The sequence below is a fragment of the Auxenochlorella protothecoides genome, assembly GCF_000733215.1.
Source record: "Auxenochlorella protothecoides strain 0710 unplaced genomic scaffold scaffold119, whole genome shotgun sequence".
Taxonomy (NCBI): domain Eukaryota; kingdom Viridiplantae; phylum Chlorophyta; class Trebouxiophyceae; order Chlorellales; family Chlorellaceae; genus Auxenochlorella; species Auxenochlorella protothecoides.
Window position 1 is genome coordinate 2,705 of NW_011934167.1, and position 15,639 is coordinate 18,343.

Sequence of the window (15,639 nt, forward strand, 5' to 3'; positions counted from 1 at the left end):
CGACATGGCAATCGATATGTCGTCCTCCAAGGGGACCGCCAAGTCCGAACCTGGACTTGGGTATCAACCCAACAGCCATGATGACAATGCAGTAGTCTTGGCTTGGCCGTGGGTCATGCATCGCTTAAAAGAGTGCGAGGCACCAACCAACATCCGAGGAAAAGGGAACCACAGTATGGAGAAAATGTGAGTGTGACCCAAGCATTCTGCATAGTAATCTTGGAGGATTCGATTCCGAAAAAGGTTGCACGTATGGGCGCGGTGGGGTTCGTTCCAGACTACCAGGCGAATTTCGTCATGGGGGGGTCCTCTTGCATAAGCCGGCTGGCGGACGCCAGCTCGCCCTCCCACCCAGTGGTGGCATCGCCCTGCAAGGGGGCGGGGTCCTCGCTGTCCTCCTCCTCCTCGCCGCTGTCGGGGTACAGGGCGGCAGCCATCATGTCACTGCACAGCACCATCAGCTGCTCGTCCACAGCCCAGCGTGTCGAGTCGGAGAGCATGGAGGCATGCGCCAGGGCCTCCATGTCGTCGGGTGAGAAGGCCTGGACCAGGGCGACGCACAGCAGCCGTACCTGGCATTGGGAGGTGGGGTGAGGTTTCCTTGGAGGAGATCTGACGGCGGCACAGAGTGCTGTGCGAATGAAAGGCGAGGTGTGCAGAGCACAGTGCGCCTCCCACAGAACCCACCCCTGCCATGACGGTGTCGGTCTTTCCAATCACACACCCACCACGTAGGCGGCGTTGAAGAGCATGGCCAGAAATGTCACGCCCAGAATGGTGTCGGGCCCGGCCCGGCTGTCTGTGGAGGTCCCCTGGGAAAGCACGGACAGGAAGAGGTGCTGCGTCAGGTCCTCCAGATTGATTACCATGTCCACGGCTCTGGGAGGTTGGAAGAGGGTAAGGGGGGAAGAGTTGCAGTGCTCTTTCCCACGGAACAAGCACTCGCAAGGCGCAGTCCACAGCTGGGTACACTGCCACTGCAATGCAGCCAGTGCGCTCAACCACTTCCAGGCCAGTCGTGCCTTTGTGCCTGGGACGACCCAGTCACTGAATGCCAGCCCCTGCTTGACCTCGTCTGCCCCCCCAAGACCACCTCGCCCCAGCCCTCCAACCCCGGACAGTCTGCGCCCAAGCCCCAACACTTGAACCCGCCTCGGATTTCTCACCCCCCCTGCACCTGTCTACGCTGACTGTTTGCTGCACGATGCCTGCCAGGGCCGACATGCAGGCCTTCAGCTGCTGGATGACATCCTCCAGCTCCGCCGCCACTGGGATGAGCATGGGCGCGCTGTGTGTGTCGTGGCTGTCCAGCGCGGAAAGGAAGGAGGAGGACACATTGAGCATGTGGCGGCACAACTTCTGCGCCCTGCCCGCCGCAACAAAGGGAAACCTGAGAGAGAGGGGGGAGAGATGATTGGTGAAGAGGGAGGGAAGGAAACTGCATATAAGTGGCTGGTAGGATGGGCCTGCCCGGCTTCCTTTGTGCTATGGATTAACCCCCTGCGCGTCACCACCCATGCCTTTCCAATGACCCCTCGATGCCCGCCTCATGCACCACCTTTCCCCCTCTTCCCCCCTACCCTCCCTCCATTTCCTCCCAGCGCACCGCTTGACCTTGCTGAAGGGGTAGTACTCGTAGTGCAGGGCCTGGTCCAGCGCGGCCATTGCCCCGATGTTCTGGCCCACAGTCTTGCCCAGGGGCACGCTGTCCATGTAGTCCCCCCCAAGCATCTTGAAGGACTCCCCTGCCGGGCTCAACTCCATGTACCTCGACCCGGGGTGGGAGAGCATGCGGTCCACCGGCTGAAGGACGGCGTCGCCGTCTGCAGCTTCATACTCTCGATCGGGATTGGCTGGCGCTGCTGCCTCGAGCACAATGCAAGCAGCCCTGGCGTCGCCCGGCCTGGCGTCGCCCGGCCTGGCGTCGCCCGGCCCGGCCCACTGGTGAGGGGCCTCGCCGACTCCACCTCCCTCTGTTTGGTGCTGCTGTGCGGCGCTGGGCTCCGCGGCAGGCCTCACGGGAGTCTCGCCACCGACACCAGCCATGCCGTCGGGTGCCTGTGTTGGCGCCGGCAGACTGTGCGCCTGGCCCGCCCGGCCCTCTTGCGGCAGCAGGGCCTCCTCCTCCCCTCCCCCGTTGATGGCCGTGCGCGCCAGCCGCCCACCCGCCCTGCCCCGCGCCGCGTCGGGTGTGGCCGCCGGCCGCGACCGCCGCCGCGGCGGGCGGCGGTGCTGACGTGGGAGTAGGCTGTGGCAGGCGTGGTCCAGCACGCCGCCCAGCCCCTCCAGCGTGGCCACCATGAGGGCCGAGTAGGTGCTGCGCCCGGTGACAGGGAACAGCGCTGTGGCGCACAGCATGTTCACCGCCACGCCCAGGACGGTGGTGACCAGGCGCCACAGTGCAACCTCCGGCATGGGGGTGGGAGTGTGGTACCCGGGCAGCGCCACCACCGCGAGGATGATGTCGGTGATCAGGAAGCCGTCTGGACGGTGAGAATTGTATAGTGATGAAATGCTGGAGGTGTGGGGTGAAGACTGGGTGGGTGGCCTTCGGGAGCTGTTGGATCCCGGGGATGAGCAGCTGAGTGTTTCGTGTCACCACCCGTGCTCCTCCGTCTCATGGGCACCACCACTCCCTGGCCCACTCACAGAAGAAGCGGGGGAAGCGTAGGGCACACCCGGCGACGATCCCAGATATCACGGCCAGAGACAGGGACATGACGATATACTGCATTGCAGGGTGGGGGAGGGGCATTGAGTAGGGTGGGAAGCTGCGCAGGGATGTCCCATTGCAGTACCTCCTCCCTGGGTAGCACCGCGGATGTTGGCATCACAGACGCGCCTTCAAACACCTGCCCCTTCCTGCAGACACAAAGTTCGCCACCTTCTGCGGGTGGGAGGCGTAGGTCAGCCCGTTGCAGAGGTAAGTGAAATACAGGGCAGCCAGACCCAGGGCTACGCCCAGCACCGTGCCAAGAAATCGCTGCGAGCCCTTGAGCCACACCCCGCCTGCGGTGCTTGGCAGGGAGCGGTGAGCGGGAGGGTGTGAGCGAGGAATGGCAGGCATCTGCGACACCTCCGCCACAGGGGACACCTTGAAACGGGGCCTGGGGGAGCATGTGAGGTTCCCACCTGCGGGCACTCCCACAGCATGAAGATTGAACGCTGAGGCAGCCCTTCATGGCCTTCCTGCCCCACAGCGCAAGGGCTCCTTCCTGCCCCCACCTGCATCCCACCACACCTGTCATGGGCTCCAGGATGGTGATCACGATGAAGAGCGCCCAGAGCAGGCGGTTGTCGAACTTGGCGTTCACGTGGGGGACCACGGTCATGACCATGATGACTGTGAAAGCCACGGTGCCCTGCGAGCAGGAGGCAAGGATGGGATGGAGCGACGGGTGATGTGCGTGATGACTGGCAGCCTGTGCCACCTGGGTCCGCGCGGCCAAGCTCGCTGGCTCTCTACCCCCATTGACACCCACAAATCCCCTCCTCTCCCTCCCCCCCCCCCCCCCGCTGGTCCCCACCTGCAGCCCCAGGGCGAGGTGGTTGGTGTCGACCCCGGTGCGGCGGCGCAGGGCGTCCAGGCCCTGCCGCCAGGCAGAGGGGCGCCTCTCCACCAGCGGCAGCACCTTGAGCGCCCGGCGCTGCGCCGCCCTGGTCCCCACCTGCAGCCCCAGGGCGAGGTGGTTGGTGTCGACCCCGGTGCGGCGGCGCAGGGCGTCCAGGCCCTGCCGCCAGGCAGAGGGGCGCCTCTCCACCAGCGGCAGCACCTTGAGCGCCGGGCGCTGCGCCGCCAGGTAGGCGCGCATGGAGGAGGGTGTGGAGCGGGGGGTCGCACTCTCCTCCCCGCCGCCTCCCAGCAGCGAGTCGCGGAGGACAGCCAGCGGCGTCGCGTCGCGCGCGCCACGACCCCGCCGCACGCGCTCCATGAAGGCGGGGAAGTGCCAGTGCACGCTGCCCTCCCGCCGGAAGTGGGCGTGCAGGGCGGCGCCCGCGCCGGGGTCGTCCTTCCCCAGCGCGCCGGCCATGCACAGGTACAGCCGCCGGAGCTGTCGCATTCGTGGCCGCGGGGGTGGTGGGTCAGGGGGTGTGCGGGGGAGGAGGGGCAGAGTTTGAGGGCCGCAGGGCCACTCTGTGCCACCGACATCCTGCACCCCCCGTCCCCTTGCCGAGCCCCCTCCAAACCCCCCCAAACCCCAGGCCACGCTTCCTCACCCGCGTGCACACGGTGTACAGGGTGGCCATGAGCATACTGAAGGACACCGCCCGCCCCGAGAGGTCCCCCTCGCCGCCCTCCATGGCCTCGGCCGCCGCGTCCACAAGCGCCACGTAGGCGGACTCCATCTGCAGCAGGGCGGGGGTGGCGCCCGCCAGCGGGCTGCGGCCCCGCAGCACCTCCGCCAGGGCCGTGCAGCAGGCTGCCATGGCGGCGGCCAGCGTGCGCAACGGACCGGCGTGTTGCCTGCCAATGATGATGCGGTGCGGTGGCGTATGAGTTGTGTGTATAATCTCCATCTATACTTGAGGGGGGGGGGCTGAAAACAGCGCTCGCATCGTCACCGGACTGGCAGCCGCCTTGAAACGCCTACATGTCATTGCCACGTCCGGCAGCGCATCGTCACTTCTCCAACCCCCTGAAACAGTCCTCACACCTCCCAAACTTGGGACCCCTCCTCCCCTTTCCCCAAAAATAAACCTGCCTGGTCAGGCGGCAGTCCATGCGCCCCGTCTGCAGCGGGTAGACCACCATCATGAAGCTGGAAAGCGTGCTCCTCAGTAGCAGAGTGGCCAGGTCAAAGTGGCGGGAGGGGAAGACGTGCTGGCGGCGGTACACGTCCCACTCCAGCTTCGCGGCGGCCTCCCACTTCCACACGTTGGTCACGGCCGCGCCGGTCACGCTTGCCGCCGCGTACAGCTTGCAGATGCAGCTGTGCCACAGACCCTCGTCGATGCCCAAGCGGGTGAGCGTGTCCTATGGATAGAAGGGAGTGAAGGGAAGGGGGGGGGGCGAGCGTGTCCTATGGAAAGAAGGGAATGAAGGGCAGGGGGGTCGGGGGTTGAGCGTGCATGGGTAGATTTGAGTGGAATATGGGGAATCTTGGGAGTCTTTGGGCAAGTGCACTGCCAGATACTTCTGTCGCAGGTCATGCTGCAGGAACAAAGCATACTCAGTGTCATCCCAAGAAACCTCAAAGCCTGTCCCCAGTGCCATGTCAAAGCATGGCAGGGACGCCTTGCACGCCCTTTCCACTTGCAGCCCTCATGTGGCTGAGAACAAGGAACAAACCCACTCCCACCCCGGAGCGGGCTTTGAGGAGGCCAGAATCCGGGTCGATCTCGTCCGTCATCTGATCGATGGCCACAATGAACGTCTGGCCCAGACTCACTAACCCGCCCGCCAGGGAGCCTCGTATGACGTTGCCTGTTGTGCGAGCGGGAGCTGGGGCTGATAGTCATTTGGCAGCAAGGAGCCCCCGCGTCCCCGCGCCTCTGCACACACGCACGCACACACACAAAAAGCGCTGCCACCACCTGCAGTCTGGGGCAGGACCAGCATGGCCACGAGGAGGTTTGTGGAGCAGCAGATGAGGGTATAATACAGCCAGTGCACCGGGAATTTCCAGTAGGGGGCCAGCGTGTGGTAGTTTGCGGCCACCGAGAGGCCGGTGGTGACCAGGTTGATCAGCCAGAACAGGCTGTACGTCTTGAAGCGGAAGCGCAAGATGGTTGCTGCCATGACATAGGCCCCTGACAGGCACAACACCACAGCAGCCTGACCATTTTTATTTTTGGAAGGGGGTGAGAAAGGGGGAATCAGGGGGCATGGGGACGCAAGCCTAGAGCCCAAGGATCAGGGGTTAAGGACCAGGCCGTGTCATTGACCTGGAGCTCCACGCCCTGCGCCTGAAAGGGACCGCATCAGGCAGGCACAGCGGCATGTACGTGTTCTTTCAAATGCCGCGCACCCGGGTGGTGGTGTTGTCGGTGCTGCCCCCGTTGATGGCCAGCGCTGCATAGGCGATGCCCATCCCCGCCCCGATGCCCAGTGTGGAGGACAGCAGGATGTCCGTGCAGACGCTGAGGACGGAAAGCCCTGCGCCCATCGCAATCAACCCCCCCACGTAGTACAGCAGCAGGGAGAGGGCGGGGGTGGCGACCACCGGGTCCAGGGACAGCGCGTTCCAGACCTTGGCAGGGCTGACGGTGGCCATGATGAGGAGTGTCCCCGTTCCCAGCTGTGAGGGCAGGGGGGCGCGCGACACGGCAGGTCGATGCCCTCGATACTGGACAATGGTTGGTAACACATCGATAACAGCCTCCCTTCACAAACTACCTGGATGCCGACCCTCACAAACGGCTTCTGGAACACGGCAGGCAGCCTGAGCGCGGGACCCATGGTGACTAGGGTAGTGGACCCACCCCGGAATTACGAGGGTGTACTTGCTAGGCTAAGGCATACTGATATCCAATGTATACCGCTATAGTATCCTGAGCGGCTACAGGCTGTGAATGAACACTGCGATCACGTTTTCTTAGGAATGCATGGTAATATTCGAAGCGATCCGGGGCGATGCCACGTAGGAAGGGTGAGGGCGTCTCCACTGTCTCGAGGGTTGTTCTCCGCCAACAATGGATTCGTTCCATATATCGAAGATCACAACTTGGAAGCATGGTGATACACAGCCCAGGTCGAGGATCGTGATACGTCATGGAGCCCCTCGATAGTCCGTCACAGGGGGAGGGAAGCCCCTGCCACCATGTAATGAGAGCTGCCGCGGACAGCCGCCCGAGAAAGGAGTGAGCTGGAAAGTACACCATATCACATTACAACAATTACACCAACGAATCAAAGACAGCTGCTGAAAGCACACACTCCTCGGGCATTCACCGGCGTTGTACGACGCAATGGCGGCGTACCTCGTACCTCGTGAAGGGACGAGGGGCCGGGACAAGCGCTCCGGCCTTGCTAGAAGGGGGCGTGGCAGGGAAAGACGAGGTTCACGTATAAACAGAGACCCATCACTGCGAAGATGCGCGGGGTACCTTCAAGGGTGCTCCTAGCCTCTGGGTTGCTGGTTGTCCCTCGAGGGTCCTCTACACTTCTCCGGAGTCCAGCTTCTTTGAGGACACGGTGCCCGACACCGCATGGAAGTCCTCCATCCCTTCGTAGTCGCCCGAGGTCTGGGCCACCGCCATGAGGTCGTTGCACACCAGCATGAGCTCCTCGTCCAGGGCCCACTGCTCGGCATCCGCCAGACGATCCACGGCGGCCTGCGCCGCCGCGTCGCCGGCACACACACAACGCACCAGGCTCATGGCGAGCATGCGTATGACAAAGCCGGCATTGAACATCATCGCCAGGAAGGACACGCCCAGGAGGAATTCGTGGTGGGACTGGCTGCCCAGGGCCTCGGACTGCGACAGGCAGGAGACGAAGAGGTGCCGCGTCATGTCCTTCAGATTCAGGGACATGTCCACCACCCTGCGGGCATGCAAGGAACGTGAGCGTCTGGGCGGGAACAGGAGTGCCAACTGGGAGCAGGCCAGGCGGAGGCGGCGGCCTCATGGTCGCTGTACTCGTCGCCAGAGTCCACACAGCCAGCTGCCCGCAAGTGCGTGCCATGGGATTGGGATCCACGACTTGCCGGCCCAAGCTGCATGCAGCAACTTCCTCCTTCGAAGGTAACTCCTCCTAGCGCCCCACTCAGGCTCCTCTGAACACCAGCCCGTCCGCCTTCCCCTGCCCCACCTGTCAGTAGCAGCTGTGCGGCGCACCACTCCTGCCAGCCCCAGCAGGCACTCGCTCAACTGGAAGGCCACGCTCTTCACCTCTTTGCGGTGGGGGAGGAGAAAGGGCGAGCTGTGCGCATCGTTGCTGTCCAGGGCTGCAGCAAAGGACGACGCAACGTTCAGGAGGCAGAGGCAAAGACGCTGGGCCTGGTCCCCAGCCTCAAGAGGGAACCTGGGTGAAGTTGGAGGACCGCGGGGTCAAGGGGGTGGTGGAGGGGTGCAGGGAAGCCTCGCCGTGCCAACTTGACCATGGGGATGATGGCCAAGCCAGCCAGCCACCAATCGCGGCAGTGGGGGTATGCAGGTGGACTGGTCCAGCAGACCGAGCCTACAGTTTGAGTAGGTGCCTTGCCATGTGCAGCCCAGGGCGTCGGTCAGGCTCGAGGTTGCCCAGCCGGCACACCCTACTTCCCGTCCCCGCACAGGCAAGTGGGCTCCCCCCGTCCCCCCACCCTCCTCCGGGGCTTTCCCCCCCATCCGCTCCACACCCACCGCTTGACTTTGCTAAAAGGGTAGAACTCGTACTGCAGGGCCTGCGCCATCTTGGCGATGGCCTCCAGGGATGTGCTGACAGGGAGAGCCCGGCGCATGAGGTCCAGGTAGGCGCTGCCGAGCATGCGCACCCGATTCCCCTGCCCAAAGTCCATCACCACCGTGGTGGCAGGGGCGCTGGGGCTCAACGGCACCGGCTGCTGGGGGCTGCCGGGGTCCGGGGCGTCGTCGGGGATGGATACACGCACCGTCCTCACAGACAGGTGGCGTGCAGGGTCCCACCCTTGCGCGCAGCTTTGCATCGGGCCAAAGACTGTGCTAGGTACCAGGGCTGACTGCAGGCGCACCTCCTTCCCTGGATCGGCGTCCGAGGTGACCCGCAGACCGCAGCCACCTGTTGGCGCCATCCACACCCGCGCCGGCCTGACGACGTCCTCGGTCTGGCATCTGGCCCCGCCGCCAAGTCCGCCAGGCTTGCCACGGGGCGCGCCAGCCTCCACGTCCTCGCCAGGGAGGCCGCCCTTGGCACCGCTTTCTCCGCCGCGCACACCCTCCGTACTGCTGCTGCCCTTGCCGCCGCAAGCCCCGGACCCCCGGCCGCGGCTGGGGGCCCTGCCAGAGACCAGCCGGCCGGTGGCCACCTGCAGGAGGTCACCCAGGCCCTGCAGGCTCTCTGCCATCAGCCCGCGGTAGGTGGCTCGCGCCGTCACTGGAAAAACCGTGGCCGCCACCAGGACCTCCACCCCCACCCCCAGGGCGGTGGCGGCCAGGCGCCAGAGCGCCACACTCGGCATGGGGGCGGAGGTGTGGTAGCCGGGCAGCGCCCCCAGCGCCAGCAGGATGCTTGCCACCAGGATGCTGTAGAACTGGGAGGGGTAGAGCAGGGTGCAGGCAGAGAACACGCCGGAGAAGAGGCTGAGGCCCAGCGTCATGACGATGAACTGCAGGTGTGGAGGGGGAGAGGGAGGGAGGGTCACCACTCAGAAGACCACAGCTCTCAGACCCCCTCCCTGCCTCCAGATGCCCAGACCTTGGCCGGCTCATTGTCGTAGCTCAGGCCATTGCAGAGGTAGGTGAAGTAAGTGACTGCCAGGCCGCAGCCCAGGCCCAACAACGTCCCCGTGATGCGCTGCAAGGCCTTCACAAAGACGCCGCCTGGCGGGCAGTTGGGAGGAGGTGGACACGCCGATGTGGGCAAGGAGGAGGGTGGCAGGCATCGCCACGGGTGGCGGCAGGTGAGGGCCGTAGCGCGAACCAGACGGTGCCAGGTTGGAAGGGGTGGGCAGGCAAGCGCTGGGGTACCTGGGTCACGCAGTGTGCGAGGGAACCCACGATTGTCACCCCTCAACCCTCTCACGATCCCCAAGGTTAGGCACCGGCAAAAGGCTCCAGGATGGTGATCACGATGAAGATGGCCCAGAGGGTGCGCTGGTTGAAGGCGTCATTGGTGGTCGGGATTATCAGCAGCGTCAGGATGATGAGGTAGGCCGTCGCGCCCTGCAGCCCCAGCGCCAGCATGGCCGGGGTGACGCCGGTGCGGGCGGCCAGCCGCGCCGACCAGCGCGCGTGCCACGCCAGGCTGGCCTGCACCAGCGGCAGTGCGGCGGGGCTGGGTGCCTGCAACCCCGGCGCACTGATGTCGGGCACCGCAGCGGCCAGGCCCTTGGGAGAGACGCACGCCAGGCTGGCGCTGGACAGCAGCGCCGATGACAGGCAGGTGGACGCAAAGTATGCCAGGGAGCTCGAGCCAGGGCCGTGGGGCGAGGAGACCAGAGAGATACCCGCGATGGAAAGCGGGGCAGGCCCAAGGCTGGCCGCACCTCTCAGCTCCTGCGCCATGCCGTGCAGGCGCCAGTCATTGCCCGGGCGTGGCGCGAAGTGGCGTGCCAGGTGGCGTCGCGCCGTGGGGTCCTCGGCCGCCACGGCGTCGGCCAGGCCCGCCGCCAGGCGCCGCACGCGGGTGCACAGCGTGAAGAGCGTGGACAGGACGAGGTGGAAGGCGACCTGATTTGCGCCGCTCGTGGCACCGGGGGCGTCGTCCTTGATGTCTGTCGGGGCGGTCGGACCCGGTAAAGGCTTTGAAGCAGCGGCACCAGGGGCTGGGGGGCCCATTGCAGCGACGCCCTCCTCGACAGCCGCGCTGGCGCGTGCCCCTGCCAGCAGGGCCACATAGCGACTCTCCATGTCATCCAGGAGGGGGCACAGCTCCCGCGCCCGGGCGCGGGAGCGCAGGACGTTGGCCGCGCACTCCAGCACGGCTGCCAGGGCGTAGCCCAGCGTCAGCAGCTCGTGCGCGTGCGCGCGGGCCTGCCGGCAGTCCATGCGCCCCGTCTGCAGCGGGTAGACCACCATCATCGCGCTGGACACGGCGCTGTGCAGGAGCACCGCCACCGGCTCGTAGCTGTGAACCGGGAAGCGCCACTGCCGCCGGTAGAACTCCGCCTCCCAGCGCGTGGAGTCCTGGAACTTGTAGAACGTCTGTGCGTGGAGTCGGCAGCAAGGGGGATTTTCTGGGAGGGGGGGAGGATCTATGGGGGCGGTGATGGGTAAGGGGACTGCAGACTCATGCGGCTTCCAGTCTTGCGTCAAGGCGCCCATTCCTGGGACCACAACCTCTCTTCTCCTCACCACCAATACATCCCAAACCCTCTGTGTTCTTGCCACACGGCTGTAAAGCAGATCTCGCCGCGCTCACTGTCACAGCGGCGGCGGCGGCATTTGCCTGGCGGTGCACCTCGGCCACCCCCGCATTGCCAAGGCCCGAGTCCATGCCAAAGTGACTGATGTTGTCCCCCGACCGCGCGCGCAGCAGGCCCCGCTCGTCCACCTCGCCGCAGAGCAGGCGCAGTGTGCCGAGGACGCAGGACCCCAGCGCCTCCAGTCCCTCGGCCAGACCGCGGCGGATGAGGAAGCCGCCCGTCATGGGCAGGACCAGGGAACAGACCAGAAGGGATGTTGCGCTGGCGATGGCGCAGAAGGTGATCCACAGGCGGCTGAAGAGGAGGAAGCTGCTGTGATTGTGGTAGGAGGCGCCGACCAGCATGGCGACGGCTACCAGGTGTGAAGTGAAAAACACGTTCAGCGAGCACCAGCGGAAGCGGCACACCATGCCCACGAATATATATGCGCCCGAAAATGCCGCGGTAGCCGCTGCCTGCGGGGGAAAGAGGGGCCGCAAGGAAGGATGGAGAAAGTGGGGCTCCAGCAGGTGAAGGCAAAGTGGGCTCTGGCCCAGGGCATCAAGGGTCATGATGTTTGTGGCACAGGATTGTCACAGCCTCTTAAACCCCCTCCATGTCCATATGCAAGGTTCTTGACATGAGAGGCACAGGTTAACCATGCACTATGACTTTACACACATTGCCAGGCGGGGCAGCGGGGAGAGCTTCAATGCACAAGGGTTCAAACTGGGCGGTCGTGCACAGACGGATGCAAGGCATCCCCCTCCCCCCCCAACTTCCCCACCACACACAGCGCACGAGTCACCCTTGTCACAGATTCCAGCTGGCTGCCGCCATTGATGCTGACGGCCAGGTAGGACAGGCCCGCTGCGACGAGGGCCCCCGAGGAGGACGAAAGCATGACCTCGGCCGTGATCTGGAGGGGCGACTTGCCCATTCCCAGGGACACCGCACTGCTCCAGTAAAAGAGCAGGAGGGCGATGGCGGGGGTGGCGACCACCGGGTCCAGGGACAGCGCGCTCCACACCGGGTTGGGGCTGCACACCGACATGATCAACAGGGTGCCTACAAGCACCTGCACCACATGCGAGAGCGCGGTAATGAGGGGAAGAGCAGCCCGTCTGGCCGGGGAGGGGGAGGTTTGTATGGGGCGACCTTGCAATACAGGTGGGCACCCAAATTCAAGTGGGAGCAGCAACACGCGGCCCGGCGAAACGCATGACCAATTCATGCACAGATAAAGTCATAAGATGATGTGCGACCTCATGGGTATGCCCCGTCGACCGCACACACCTGACATCCCTTCCGAACGTGGAGTTCCTGGAATGCGTCCGGCAAGCGGGGGGGCCTCCACCTCCCTCGAATGGCCTTGACAGTCATTTCACCTTCTTAGAATATGAATTGAGGAATCAAATGATTATCTGGATGCGTTCCCATGTCTAGTCCCTCCTGGGCTTCAGGTCCCCTCCAGCACCAGGTGCTCCGCGGATGTCCGGGGCCCAGATCTCGCGCCCGCTTCCGGTTCAACTCTTAGCCCAAAACAGAGCAATGGCCTTGAAAACGGGATGGCAACCGAACAGCTATGGCAACAGCTTGGAGAAACCTGTATAATCGCTAGGCATCGCCTGATCTGGTACTGATCTGCGCCAGTCCTCCCCAGTGTATGCGGGCGGGCAAATGGTGTGTTGTTTGGCGGACCTTCCGGGCGCCTTCAGGCTTATCCTACTCGCGTGCTGGAACATCGCTCTCTTCAGAAACTTCTAGAGAGCTTGCAGCACAGCTTTGAATCGTGAGGATACAAGACGACAGTACGGGGGGTGGAGAATGGCTTCCACTGGAGTACTTGCGTGAGGAGCCAGTATCACAGCCAGAGGCTGCCAGGCCGTGTACTTGATAATGATGATGCGGATTTATATCATGTCTTGAAAGGGGTGTAAATCATCGATCAAGTCCTGGGCCTATTTGGACCGACATCAGATTCATCTGAAGAGGGCGATGTCAGGAGTATTCGCTCTTGCAGCGGTGGCTCCCAGATTTCATCGACGCTTTACACTTTTCTACATCAACAAGAGATCATGCTGTGCTGCTCATCTGTCCGGCTGCCACGAGTGCAGGCGGATGGGGACGGCCACGTGATACCCTCGACGAAACTCTCAGAGCTGCTGAGTCGGACATGTGTTACCCAGACCCACGACCTGCAGCTTTCGGGGATCCCCGGGGCCCCCGACACCCTTCTTCCGCCGTACTTGCCATTGCTCATGGCTTCGCTGATCTCGGAGCGGGTGTGGGCTGCATTCTGGGCATGATCGGGGTGTAGCTGGAGCAGCGACGACCCCGAAGCCAGGCGGGGATGGAGGGCCCCCGACCCGGCCGCGATGCATTCATCGCCCCGGGCAGATCCCAGGGCTGGGTGGGCCGCATGCCCATGTTCACCGCCGACATGTACGGCCCGGCAGGATCCCGTCTGCCGGTGCGTCCCGGGACGGCAGGGGGCGCGAGGCCCCGGCTCCGAACAGCCTTCGCGGGGGGTTCATGCAGCCCCGCCCTGCGCGCATGTCCAGCAGCCCAGCAGCCCAGCCCCTCCCAGCCTCCACCCCCCTCCCCCACTCTCCCCCCCTCCCCCCCACGTACTACCCCCCTGGCGCCATCCCCTACCTGCACCCCGTGATGGTCCCCGGCATGCCCATGCCCGGCACCCACCTGGTCCTTGGCCCCGGGGGCTACCCCATGGCCATTGGGCCCCAGCCCCACCTGGGCGCGCCGCCCGCCGACCCCCGCCGTGGCCCCCGCCTGGGCAACGTCTTCTTCAAGACCCGGGTGTGCAACAAGTGGCGCGCCGGCTCCTGCCCCTACGGCGACCGCTGCACCTACGCGCACGGCGAGCACGAGCTGCGCGCCGTGGCGCCCGAGGCGCTGCCCTACCTGGACTCGCACGCCGCCGGCGGCGCCGCGCTGGGCTCGCGGGCGCGGGGCGTGCCGCCGTCCCACGACACCGCCAGCTCCGCGGACCAGAGTGGGAGCGAGTCTGGGACCTGGAACCCCGCCTCCCGCCCCTTCTACAAGACGCGCCTCTGCACCAAATTCATGCAGACGGGGCACTGCCACCGCGGCGGCGCCTGCACCTACGCCCACGGCTACGACGACTTGCGGGCGCGCGGGCAGGGGTGGGTGGGGACGCCGCGCCAGGGCTCCGGGTCCTCCCAGGCGCCCGGCACCTGCCTCTCCTCCTCCCTCAGGGCAGGCAGCGACGGCGACACAGGTCCGCACTTTGAGGGGGGTGGGGGCTGGGGGGGCGGGCAAGTGCTCGATTGGGGGATGGTATGAGTGGGTGGAGGTCCTTGAGGGGTGGCCCTGGGTCTACGCCTCCCTCTCCCTCCTCCCCCTCTCGCATCCGCGCACACCAACCCTGTGGTGGCCCCCGTGTTCACAGGGGAGCGGGCGGAGTCCGACGCCACGCCCGGCTCCGTCCAGACGCTCTCGCCCCGCGCGCCGACGGAGCGGGGCTGAGGGCTGTCTGCGCTCCAGTTCGAGAACAACCGCCGCTCGAACCCTGGCCCGTCTGCGCTCCAGTCCGAGAACAACCGCCGCTCGAACCCTGGCCCGTCTGCGCATTCCCTCTCCGAAATGAACCAGGGCCGGTGCCGAGCCCGCACCGATTGCACCCAGCTTGTATTTGCATGCATCTCCCCCCTCCGGCCTGCGCTGTGTCCCGCCCCACCCAGGCCCGACACGCCCGGCCCCTCCCTTCCCGCATGCGTGCGCTCCTGCAGAGCCCATGCCCCAGGCGATCGCCATGTGCCCCAGGCGGTTTGGCCCGGCGAGCCAGGGGCACGTGTCCGCCTGGGCTGGTCTGCTGATGGTGTCACTTGATCACTCAGTGTGCCTGCTCTCGTCACCCATGCCCGGGGTGCCATACGTAGCTTAGACTGTCATGGAAGGAAAGGAAGCGGTGAGCACGCAAGGTGCCAACAGGCAGGTGCGGGCCAGCCGCCGCCCCCTGGCTCCCGATGTGCGGCTGAGACTGGCCCGCGCAGGCGCGTCGTGCAGAACCCAAGCTGGCTGTGAAGGCGGGCACAGCCGTGCAGGGCGGCAGAGACGGGGTGAGATCACGAGGGCCACGATGCCCCTTCAGAACTTTGCCCAGTCGCGGTGCAGCGAGTCGGCGGCGGCGGCCGAGGCGCTGCGCCGCGCCGCCGCGACCCTCCCCTCGTCCAGCTTCTGCCGAGCTTCCGCGAGCGCCGCACGTGCGCGGGGTCCCATCACCGGGTCGCGGGCGTTGCGCGCCGCCGCGGCCTCCAGCCCCCGCACCCGCGCCTCCGCTGAGTCCAGCGATGCCAGGCGCGCCGCCTGCGCCCTGCGCCGCGCCCGCGCGGCCTCGCCCGCGTGGAGGCCCGGCCCAGCGCTGGGCGACGTGCCGGCGCGCGCCCGGGCGCCATCCTCTGTCGGCGCGGGGTGGGACCCATGCTCGCGACCCTGGGCATCTGAGCCACGCCCGCCCACCTGGTCCCCCGCCGGCCCGCCGAGGACGGAGTTGAGCACCGCAAACAGGCCGACAGAACCCGTCTCCATCTCCACCTGGTGCCGAGCTGCCGCCGCATCCTCGTGGCGCGCGGCGGCCGCAGCCGCCGCCTTGGCTCGCCTGGCCTGCCGCCCGCTCCGTCGTTTCCTTGCC

At 65.6% G+C, this 15,639-nt stretch overlaps 3 protein-coding genes across 3 annotated transcripts; 1 reads left to right on the plus strand and 2 right to left on the minus strand.

Moving 5' to 3' along the window:
• Positions 1-278: 278 nt before the first annotated feature.
• Positions 279-6,400, minus strand: F751_0912 (hypothetical protein; the record flags this gene model as incomplete). Its single annotated transcript, XM_011398272.1, has 15 exons — positions 279-572; positions 729-879; positions 1,178-1,390; positions 1,607-1,823; positions 2,238-2,483; positions 2,650-2,728; positions 2,885-3,009; positions 3,242-3,362; positions 3,528-4,052; positions 4,219-4,465; positions 4,656-4,975; positions 5,301-5,425; positions 5,536-5,776; positions 5,970-6,239; positions 6,338-6,400. 15 exons carry the CDS (start codon positions 6,398-6,400, stop codon positions 279-281), a joined length of 3,237 nt encoding a protein of 1,078 aa, XP_011396574.1.
• A 698-nt stretch (positions 6,401-7,098) lies between these two features.
• On the minus strand, positions 7,099-12,018 carry F751_0913 (hypothetical protein; the record flags this gene model as incomplete). Its single annotated transcript, XM_011398273.1, has 7 exons — positions 7,099-7,486; positions 7,754-7,966; positions 8,287-9,227; positions 9,317-9,441; positions 9,663-10,764; positions 10,982-11,440; positions 11,752-12,018. The coding sequence occupies 7 exons, from the start codon at positions 12,016-12,018 to the stop codon at positions 7,099-7,101; spliced, it is 3,495 nt and encodes a 1,164-aa protein (XP_011396575.1).
• Positions 12,019-13,042: 1,024 nt separating this feature from the next.
• F751_0914 (hypothetical protein) lies at positions 13,043-13,273 on the plus strand (the record flags this gene model as incomplete). The annotated part of the gene is made up of 1 exon (XM_011398274.1): positions 13,043-13,273. The coding sequence occupies one exon, from the start codon at positions 13,043-13,045 to the stop codon at positions 13,271-13,273; it is 231 nt and encodes a 76-aa protein (XP_011396576.1).
• Between the last annotated feature and the right edge of the window lie 2,366 nt (positions 13,274-15,639).